Below are 12,003 nucleotides of genomic sequence, written 5' to 3' on the forward strand. Positions count from 1 at the left end.
CATAAGCCGGCCTTAATAACTGATACCAAACTGACAAAAAGGACGGGGGCAGGGAATTGGTCACGAAAATTAAGACCATCACCGCAAAAATTATTTATTACACTGGGATATACAGCATATGTTAATAATATTTGATATATGAATTTTTGTAAGAATTGCAACCGGAAAAAAACGAAACGCTTATTCAAGAATTAAATTCAATAGCTCAGTCATTTCAAACATAAACATTTACGTAATGGAGAATGAAATCAAACGTGATATAAGGCCTTAACCTTTATCTATCAGCCTGCCATTTCGGTTCTTTTAAGAAAACAATTACAGAATACAGGAATTTTGTTACTAAAATGCAAGGAATATCTCAGGCGGGAATAGTGTTGAAACTATAGCTCCTGAATAACTACAGTCGCTTTCAAATCTCTTTTTATGCCGGCTTTGTCGGTCCGTCTGCACTTCATTCTGTCCGCACTTTTCTGTCCGCCCTCAGATCTTAAAAACTACTAAGGCTAGAGGGCTGCAAATTGGTATGTTGATCATCCTCCCTTCAGTCATCAAACATACCAAATTGCAGCCCTCTATCCTCAGTGGTTTTTCTTTGATTTAAGGTTAAAGTTAGCCATAATCGTGTTTCTGGCAAAGATATAGGTACCAACAACACAGGCCTCCACCGGACCGTGGCTGAGTTTCATGGGCCGCGACTGTACAGAAAAATCGATTGCGCTGAAGAGACTTCGGCAAATCTTTTAGTTGTTTTTTTAAACCTCTCCTTTTCATTCTTTTAGAACAACTTTTAAAAAGGCTTTTTTTCAGCTGTTTATCCAAAAGAATTCAATTCGTAATCTGCCTTTTAGGCAGTAACCAAATTACTTCGTTAGTTTTCTGGCCCTTGGACCCATTACTGTTATACGAGGAACTGAGCTTAGTTAGGAATCATCCTTCCCTCTCTCCCCACCCCACTCCCCACCTTCCGACCCCCTCCGTCTATATCCGGGTTGCATTTTCCAGAGATGTGACCCGAGTACCGGTTATGTCTCTGAAAAAAGCTGGACGTCATATCTTAAAAACTAACCATAGAGTTTTCTTGAAAATAATCTCATTAAGTTCCCCACACAAGAATTACTCTAGAATCAATTATTCAACCTAACCTAACCCAGGAGCATGGCAAAAAAACCGAGGCTGCTGTACCACTAGCATACATCTCAGGAGTTCGCATCCGGGTTTGGCAATACCCTAGACGAATAGCGACTCAGGATACGAAGAAAAATAGAGGATTTACATTTGGGATGAAGTGGCTAGCCCCATACCCTCTTCCAAACGTTCTATACTTCCCAATCATGCGACTACCAGGATGAGAAAATCAATGCTGGACAGTGGTTCTCAATCTTTTTTTAGTGATGACACCCTAATTAATGTAATCATTACCGTGGCACCCATTCTTCACCATCCCACCATATCGCATGAATTAACTTATTTAATGAATAAAATTATTCATACCGCATATATATAAATATTTATATATATATATATATATATATATATATATATATATATATATATATATATATATATATATATATATATATATATGTAATGTTAATATATTAAAGTAGACACACTGATAATAATTATATGAAGGCTTCTGCAAACTTTTTTTATTTCTTTACAAATGTACATTGAGATGATGTACCCAAGACAAAATTCATGGCAATCTTGCGGCATCCCTAGGCACTGTCTTTGGCACCCCAGGGTGCCACGGCTCCCAGTTTGAGAATCACCGGCTTAAGATAACGGATGATCAAAGAGATTAAACGGGGGATGTTTTAAGCGTTCCGGCTTACCACGGAATCGAACCCTTGACCTCTCCATCAACAGGAATGGAAAAAGAAAATGGCCAGATGCACTCAAGCTTTATTTATGTGTATATGTATAAAAAAGATGCTATTATCACAGTACAAAATTGGGTTGCGATGACCATCGTTCTAGTGTACATTCCAACCAATGTAGTAGTTTCGCGTGAATGGAAAAAAAAGTGGAAAATAAAGGGTAAAATAAATTACATTATAAAAACTATCTATAAATAACATTTTTTTTAGTCACAACTTATACGCTGAAAATAATCTTAACGATACCTCTATGATTTTTTTTGTACTATAATTGTTATTATTAGAAAGAAAACGACAACATATATAGCACGCTGCCTCCGCTGCTGTATATTCGGTTACATTGTCTATGTACATCTAACATGACATCAGTGATTTCTCTGCTCATTATATATACATACATATATATATACATATATATATATATATGTATATGTATATATATATATACATATATATATTATATATATATTATATATATATATATATTATATATATATATATATACATATATACATATATTATATATATATATATATATATATATATATATATATATATATATATATATATATATATATATATATATATATATATATATAATCCATATGTACCAACTGAAGCATAAACAAGACATCTAATTGTAAAAGGAACTTGAATATCTACCCATAGTTTCTGTATTAACCTCAAGTTTGACCTGGCAAGAAGATTTTCACACTTGTATAAAATGCAGCATATTCCGTTTAGCAGAACAAGATGTCCTCTCTATTCTCTCTTTGTACTCGATCGAATTTCACGAGAATAAGGTTTGATTCCTCGATTGATTGCGTCAACGCCCGCAACAGCCACACGAGCACCTAATTTCCATCACTGACAGCAGTTCCTAGCAAAGACTCATATTGGCTTGACCACCTCAAGACGAATGATTTGACACGACCCCAAGTGGGCTCCCACATCTCGAGAGCAACAGGAAAGAAGGAGAAGCTTCTGGCCCTTAATGGCAACCGCACTCGATGGCCACCATCTTATCGTACTGTTTGAGGACGACGTTCTCGTCGGCGTCGTAATACAAGAGGGAAAGGTTCCCGTAGGTGGAGGGCACGCAGCAGGGCCTCTGGACGAGGGGGAAGTCCCCGGAGTTGTTGATGATGCTCTGCACGATGGCGTGGTTGGTCGGGTTGAGGTCTTGGCCCAGCGGGAAGCTGCACTGGCCTAGGCACTGGTAGGCGTTGTAGCTCGTCGGGTACACGATCCAGGAGGACCAGCCGATGCTGGCGAAGTCGACCAGCATGTCCCGGCGCTCGCATCCCGAAGGGATTTCCAGCGCTGGCGCGACGGTGGTGGTGGTCTCCTCGTCTGCTGCGGATCGTCTCAAGCGGTTTATGGACGGAGCTTCGTATTCCTTTCTGGGTACTAAAGAAAATAAAGAATGCATTATTCGGAATGAGATGGAATGGAATATAGAATTCTGGCACAAGACCAAGCTCTGAGAACTACGAGGTCATTCAGCGCTGAAAGGGAAATTGATAGTCGAAAGGTCTGAAAGATGTAACAGGATGTTAGGAGAGGGTAGAAAGTATGATGGAAGAGAGTATGAACGGAGGTACAGTAAAAGGAATGAAACGGGTTGCAGCTAGGGACCGAAGGGACGCTGCAAAGAACCTTAAGTAATGCTTACAGTGCACCGCATGAGGTGCAATGATGGCGCTGCCCACCCCCTACGGGAAAATGCATTGTTCGTATTACGGTAGAAAATTGAAAATTAAAATTGATTTTAGAAGAAATTCAGTGTTAATCTAAAACTGACCTCTAGCTCAAATGTCATTCGTGATAGTTTTCTTTTATTTGTGGAAAGGAATTCATTGTGTTATCACTTACAAAAAATATTATGTAAACGGAAGGCGCTGACTGTGTCGTCGTTTGAAAGGACATTATATTATGGGAAGGAATTCACTTTATTCCCTTTCATTCATAAGGCTATCATTAACAAATAACACTAAATATTAAGTCACCATAAACTTTTGTGTAAATTTACGTTAACTTGCCGACAGTCAAACCATCTATTACTCCTCGACAATCGACTTAAATCCTCGAGATCCTACTCTGTGAATTTACTATAATTTTATTTTTATTTTATTTTATTTTATTTTATTTTATTTTTTGTAAATGTGGTTCTTGGGTCAGCAACATTCATATCAAAGGTTATTGTCTCTTGGACACCTACGTTTTCGATATCACATTTTGGGCAAGTCATTGCTAGCTTAAACCTGTAAAACCTTTGGTCAGTGTGTGTGGGAGTGTGTGAGAGAGAGAGAGAGAGAGAGAGAGAGAGAGAGAGAGAGAGAGAGAGAGAGAGAGAGAGAGAGAGACAGAATATGAGTGAAAAATTTCTTTATTTACCTTTCTAAATTCTTCTTCGGGAAATCAAACGTTCGAGTGAACATTATATCTTAATTTCATGCATTTTACATTAATCATATTTGTAATATGAATTGTATTTGCATGACATAAATGATAAAAAATATATTTCAAACAACAACAATAATAATTATTAATAATAATAATTCACGGTGCAAGGATAAGTGGCAACAAAAACTTAAGAAAGAGCAAATATTCTCTAGAGTGACCAACGAATGTAAAAAAAAAATTCTGACGTAATTATCAAAGTAACGAAAACAATCAGCCACGTTCTCCAAGTATATATCGTTATTGTTGCCCCTACTGTCAAAAATGAAAATAATATAAATGAGGATCCAGATGACGAGTCCCTTCAGTGGGGGGAGAGGCTAAGGGGAGGGGCTAAACCCCACGCTGGACGACGGAAAGTTTGAACTTGCAAAGTATTAACCCTCAGACTGTCGTTGAGACGAAGCAAAAACATATATAGACACACAATCCAGTATTATTATTATTATTATTATTATTATTATTATTATTATTATTATTATTATTATTATTATTATTATTATTATTATTGAAACCATTCCCTGAATATACGTAAAAGGTTATTGACTCCTAAAATTAGCTCTGACACAATGTTATTATTATTATTATTATTATTATTATTATTATTATTATTATTATTATTATTATTATTATTATTATTATTATTATTATTATTCTAAGTTCGAAACTATTCCCTGAATGTACGTAAAAGGTTATTGACTCCTAAAATTAGCTCTGACACAATGCTGTTATTATTATTATTATTACTATTATTGTTATTATTCAAAATTCGAAACCATTCCCTGAATATACGTAAAAGGTTACTGACTCCTACAATCAGCTCTGACACAGAGATAAAAACGGAAATCCTATATCCTTCAGTCTTCTTCTTAGAAAAATACAAAAAAGGAAAATAATATGAAAATAAATTACATTATACAAAATAGCATTTCTTTTCTGTCACAACTTGCACGTCGAAAATAATCTTTGCGATACCTCTGTGATTTCGGTACCATAATTTTCATATTATTAGAAAGAAAACTAATTATTATTATTAAAAAGAAACCTAGTTGTTATTATCAAAAAGAAAACTAATTGTTATTATTAAAAAGAAAACTAATTGTTATTATTAAAAAGAAACTAATTGTTATTATTAAAAAGAAAACTAATTATTATTATTAAAAAGAAACCTAACTGTTATCATTTAAAAGAAATTAATTGTTATTATTAAAAAGAAACTAATTATTATTAAAAAGAAACTAATTGTTATTATAAAAAACTAATTATTATTAAAAAGAAAACTGTTATTATAAAAAGGAAAACTAATTGTTATTTTTAAAAAGAAACCTAATTTTTATTATTAAAAAGAAATCTAATTGTTATTATTAAAATTAATTGTTACTGTTAAAAAGAAAGCTAACTGATATTATTAAAAAGATAACTAATTGTTATTAAAAAGAAAACTAATTGTTATTATTAAAAAAAAACTAATTGTTATCACTAAAAAGAAATCTAATTGTTATTGTTAAAAAGAAAACTAACTACTATTATCAAAAAGAAAACTAATTATCATCACCAAAATAAAATTAATTGTTATTATTAAAGAGAAAACTAACGGTTATTATTAAAAAGAAATCTAATTGTTATTAAAACTCATTGTTATCATTAAAAAGAAAACTTATTATTATTATTAAAAAAAAAACGACAACATATACTTTACAAAGGTAAAGATGGCGTCATCATCAAAGGGCTTTCTTTCACTAGTCGCGGAATGTGTTCTTCGACTTTGCTGAGATTTTTATGGCGATTTCTTCAGGTTTTATGATCCGCGCTTCATTTGCATGGACACTTCAACGGAAGCGAGATGATATGGCCTATCTGTATTTGTCTAGATTTTCGATGATTTCATTCTCGTGATATTCGACGCATTTGTGTGTGTGTGTGTGTGTATATATATATATATATATATATATATATATATATATATATATATATATATATATATATATATATATATATATATATATATATATATATATATATATAATAAACAGACCTCGTATCTCTCGATTTCAGGGTATTAATACCTTTAGTTTCATTATCTCAAACACGCCATCTATCCACCACTTTCTCTAGGCCTTCCTCTTCCTCTTTCTTTGAGCACTTCCAAATTATATGCTTTTATCATCCTATCACTCTTCGTTCTCTCCACATGATCAATCACAAGAACTCTGGTTCATCCTGTCACCTATGCTAATTACTATAGTACTTTGCATTTCCTCATTGCTACCCGCTTAATACTTTAAAATTTTATATATATATATATATATATATATATATATATATATATATATATATATATATATATATATATATATATATATCTTACATAAAAGTCATTACCACAATCTACTCCTTTTTTTTTTTTTTTCTGTCACTTTTATTGTCCACATTTCCTTCCATACAGGAGAGATGGCTCATCAGTCCCTTAAAAAAACACAACTTTTGCCTCCAAAGATATGCCTCATCTACTCTAAATCTTTTGCATGCATTCTGCTGCCTCTTTGCTTCATCAAATAATATATGACTCTTCTCTCTCACCCTACCATCATCACTAACATTTACTGTTAGGCGCCCTTATAAATTGCTACAGTTTTACTGTCATCCACAACAATTTATATTACTCATCCTCCTCGTTTCCATCCACCCTATTAACATTCCTTTTTCCCACATTCTCTTTCAGCTCTCTACGTTTACAAATACTTTCAAATTCTTCTATCAACCTCTGCAGTTTCTATTCGCTGTTCCTAACCAACGGTGCTTCATCTCCAAAGCAAACGGTCTCCTCCCACGTATTTTGAAACTCACTTTCAACATAAAAAAAACCTTATTCATTGTCAACAAATGACCTACATTATAAAATACATTTCACAAAGCATTTTCATCTATCCTAATATGCGACTTTTCTAGGTCCAAGCACACCACACACGGCTTTATCTCTTCACTGTCAAACTGTTCACGTATTCTCCTTACATTCTCGCTCTTGCCTCGCCCCACAATGCTCTTTGATTTTCTCTCTAAAAAACAATTCTATTCCCAATTTTGCAGTTACTTTAATAAAAAAAACATTTACTCCTCTAAAGTAACTCGTGGGAACCTTTCCTTTGCCCATACCTTACTCATCATGTCAGCCACTCAATCGCGACTCCATCATCACCGTACAGCCGCATCTCACTTGTAATTCTATTAATTAGTGCCTTTCCTTTCTATTACACCCTTCCCTGGCCCTCTCCCCAAGCATTCTCAAACGGACACCAACACCTTCTACTCTTGCATCATTCAACTCTGCTTTCCTGCTATCCTCCACATCTCAAAACAGTCCCCATTACTCCTATCGACACACGACTGCATTCTCTTCAGACAGATTATCTCCATTTCCATATCTATTCTAAGATGCATTAATTCGTCAACTTGTCTCTTTGCATGCATTTTGGAAAAAAAATCATGACAGCTGAGCTTTACAAACTGGTGACGTCTAAATATTTTATCGTTGTTTAGTCTCGAACGAATACTCTTTCTTTTATTATTATTTTGCTGAGTGAACTCTATCATTTTGTAGACCGTTGCGGGATCGTTTAAGGACATAAAAGATGAGAATCCAGCATCCAATACTTCTGACAAGGATACGTTGCACATAACAAGGTGCGCTTGTTACTACAGATGTATAATACCTATAGTTCCCTTGAAGCTGTCTCACTAACTGATTACAATGAATTAATATTTACATATTTTTAATTTGAAATATCTTGCATGTAAATTTGAGTTTACATTTCTATAAAACGTTACTGGATAAAGCATTGAGAGAGAGAGAGAGAGAGAGAGAGAGAGAGAGAGAGAGAGAGAGAGAGAGAGAGAGAGAGTACTGGATCTTTAGAGAGAACTTTTGAGATATACAGTATATATATATATATATATATATATATATATATATATATATATATATATATATATATATATATAATATATATATATATATATATATCTATATATACATATATATATACATACATACATAAATAGTGCTAGATAGATAGATAGCATTAAGCAAATGGGACAGGTTAAAATATACATAAACGACTTATTGCAAACTTTCTATAGCATTATTTCCATTCAATTATCACAATCATTATTTTCTACAACTGCTATCAGCAGAAGACACAAATCTCATAGCCGCAATTTATTTCCAGTATTTATATTGTTCAAGACATCAATTCCTCGAGTTTCACCTGATAATTACCTGGGGGTTTGTCCACACCTCTGTGAAGAGCAGGCGCAAACTGACTGTCACTCGGCACGTAGGTATTGAAGAAGACCAAAAGCGGCCGACGGGTCCCCTGAAGGCCGTGGTGGAACGCCAGGGGCAAAGTACTCCCCTGGAGGGTCTTTGCAATAACCTGCAGAACGACTTGCCTTTCGTCGCCGTCGTCGTCGGCCCCCTCCTCCACGTCCTCCACCTCCCGTCCCGGAGCCGTCACCTTCATGAGGCGATTCCCCACCTGGAACACGCGCCATCCGCTGCTGTGCGCTGCCACGTGTTGCTTAGCTAGCACGCGGCGCTCGCCTTCAACCTCCGTCGAAACTTCCAGCTGGAGGAGAGCAGAACAACGTCACAAAAGGAAAGAGGTCGATAAGCTTGGGATGACAACAAACCAGCCTGCGGCGTGAAAGCCATAGGTTATTCAACTTAGCAATTGGTAACAATGATGCATGGGCTGTAAAGTAACCATGGCATTCTAAAGTATCTGGTTATATGTCAGACACGACTTATATTGAATATAATCCATATAGTCAGGAGACATTTGGGTTGATATTAACCGTGTAGAGGTTGTCGTCCAAGAGATGCCTGTGGGCCTTCTGCAGTCTCGCGTGATATACGTGAAGTTCAGCCTGCAGAGTCTCTTCGCCCACCTCAAATCCACTGACAGAAAATGCGAATCTCGACTCACTACTTCCATCTGAGCAAAATAATCCACGTTTCAGGCCTTCGGGGAAGTATAAACACGAGGTAGCAGGGGTCTTTTATAAATTCATTATGTTAGGAAAGTAAAAACTAACTATATAAACGAAAACAGCAAATTTTCTGTTCTTTCTTAGACTTTCTTAGACGAGTCTCTATTCGGGAAGCAGTCCCTATTGGGGAAGCAGAAGTAATAAGATTGTTCTCTCTTAGACTTTGTCTGACAAGTACTTATTAGGGAAGCAGAAGTAATAAGACTTAACATTCTCTTAGATTTCCTTAGAAAAGTCCCTGTCGGGGAAGCAGAAGTAATAACTGTTCTCTCTTAGACTTTCTTAGACAAGTCCCTATTCGGGAAGCAGAGGTGATAACTGTTCTCTCTTAGGCTTTCTTAGACAAGTCCCTATTGAGGAAGCAGAAGTAATAAGATTATTCTCTTTTAGACTTTCTCAGACAAGTCCCTATTGAGGAAGCAGAAGTAGTAAGAATATTCTCTTTTAGACTTTCTTAGACAAGTCCCTATCGGGGAAGCAGAAGTAATAAGACTGTTCTCTCTTAGACTTTCTTAGACAAGTCCCTACCGGGGAAGCAGAAGTAATAATTGTTCTCTCTTAGACTTTGTTTGACAAGTCCCTATTGGGGGAACCAGAAGCAATAAGACTTTCTTTAACAAGTAATTATTAGGGAAGCAGAAGTAATAAGATTCTCTATTAGACTTTCTTACACTAAGTCCTATTAGGGAAGCAGAAGAAATAAGACTGTTCTCTCTTAGACTTTCTTAGACAAGTCCCTATCGGGGAAGCAGAAGTAATAAGACTGTTCTCTCTTAGACTTTCTTTAACAAGTAATTATTAGGGAAGCACAAGTAATAAGATTCTCTATCAGACTTTCTTACACTAAGTCCTATTAGGGAAGCAGAAGTAGTAACATTCTCTATTAGACTTTCTTAGGCTAAGTCCTATTAGGGAAGCAGAAGTAATAAGACTGTTCTCTCTTAGACTTTCTTAGACAAGTCCCTACTGGGAAAGCAGAAGTAATAGTCTCTCTTGGGCTTTCTTAGAAAAGTCCCTATTGGGGAAGCAGAAGTAAAAGACTGATCTCTCTTAGACTTTCTAAGTCACTATTGGGGAATATAGAAGTAATGAGGAAGAGGAATCGTTATGAAGGCATTACGTACATGAAAATGAAAACCAACGATACAATGGGTACTTCCTGACCTTTCTCGGAGAAGGCCCGGATGACTGTGGCACCATACGGACCAGGAAGACGCGTCAGGCCATTTGGCTCCGCCACTTCGTTGTATAGATCCAGCATATACTGCGGAGGCTCTGAGTGCCACCGGCGGACACCGGGTTGAGATAAACCGAATGCCTGATGGAGGATACAAGATAGAGAATTATCTGGCGTCGCAGAGAAGTGTAAGTTGAAAACTATGATTGTGGAATCTAAAGAACGACAAGAGCATCACCACACTATTCCAAACACTTTTCACTTTTTTTTTTTTTTTTTAACAAATCACTCGTCGAATCTGAGCACGTTCTGCCTTTTCACACCTGAAGGAGTTTCGTGGGTCCCTTTGGGTGCACATCCGCGTGCACGAGGGACGTCGCTTCCCGGAGGGCCACGGGGGGAAGAGCGATACCGCAGGTGGCCACGGCCAAGAGGACCACCACGATCTCAGCCAAAGTCATGATGACGACTTGCCGATGGCTATTGACGATGCTGCCTTATCTGATGGAAGGTGTTGAGACGTGTGAATGAATGTTGCTGTGTGTGTGTGTGTGTATATATGTGTATCTCTGAACATGCGACCAAGACGGCAGGTGAAGCAGGTATGCAAGTTTGTCTCGCTGTTGCTGGCTATTTACGCCAGAAGAAGAGGTCCGGAGGGTGGGAGGCTGCCACTTGCACCTTGGGGGCGGGGCACCACCGATCTGACGCCTCGACGACGGCGGTGCCACTTATGGCGGGGCGCGTGTCCTATCCGGCGGCGGACGTCGTGTTATGCCACGTCCTTTCGTAATTGGACTCCTCCAGCGTCCTTTTCCCTCGCCCCTACGTGCCGCAGGATACGGCTGATAATCTCGGGAAGGACAGCGGGCCCACTCTCGAAAATGAACGTCCATCTCGGCGACGAACAAGGGACAGCCTTCTGTAGGTCGTCCACGACCCTTTAAGGACACCGGAAAGTCACCCCTGCCTCCGGTTTCGCATCCCCTGAAAATCCTACGGCCGACCAAGGATACCAAAGAAGGAATTCTGGTGAATCATAACCTTTCGTTACTTTCCACGCGATCCTCAACGTGAAAACAATAAGCAAACGTGGAAGAGAAGGAGTGGGGTCAGGGGGGGAAGGAGAAGGAGGAGGAGGAAGTAGAGGAAGAGGAGTAGGAGTTGGAGGACGGGAGTGGTGGGAGGGAGTAGGAGGAGGAGGAGGAGAAGGAGGAGACCATCAACAGGTAAAAGACGATAGTATGCATGAGTCACACTGGCGCCCGGGAGCCTGACACTGTCGCCACACTGGCGATTCTCCGAAAGGCTTATATGGTACTCCTCGGCTCGGCTGCCCAGTTACTCAGCGCTTCCAACGAAAACAACAGGACCAGTCACGCTCCTTCGTAGGATCTCCATCCTCCACCACAGCAGCAGGATCTCCAACACGGC

General features: G+C 37.6%; 1 protein-coding gene across 2 annotated transcripts; it reads right to left on the bottom strand.

The window, feature by feature from the left end:
- Nucleotides 1-2,433: 2,433 nt before the first annotated feature.
- Nucleotides 2,434-11,575, bottom strand: LOC136838486 (bone morphogenetic protein 2-like). 2 transcript variants are annotated; one of them, XM_067103474.1, is made up of 5 exons: nt 10,893-11,575; nt 10,557-10,710; nt 9,198-9,337; nt 8,620-8,968; nt 2,434-3,290 (listed from the first exon to the last, which is right to left on the bottom strand). In XM_067103474.1, exons 1-5 carry the CDS (start codon nt 11,028-11,030, stop codon nt 2,872-2,874), a joined length of 1,200 nt encoding a protein of 399 aa, XP_066959575.1. In that variant the 5' UTR covers nt 11,031-11,575; the 3' UTR covers nt 2,434-2,871. The 2 variants fall into 2 exon arrangements, with proteins under 2 accessions (XP_066959575.1, XP_066959574.1); XM_067103473.1 differs by having other exon boundaries at nt 9,198-9,364.
- Nucleotides 11,576-12,003: the final 428 nt, after the last annotated feature.

Source organism: Macrobrachium rosenbergii, chromosome 5 (genome assembly GCF_040412425.1).
Source record: "Macrobrachium rosenbergii isolate ZJJX-2024 chromosome 5, ASM4041242v1, whole genome shotgun sequence".
Classification (NCBI taxonomy): Eukaryota; Metazoa; Arthropoda; class Malacostraca; order Decapoda; family Palaemonidae; genus Macrobrachium; species Macrobrachium rosenbergii.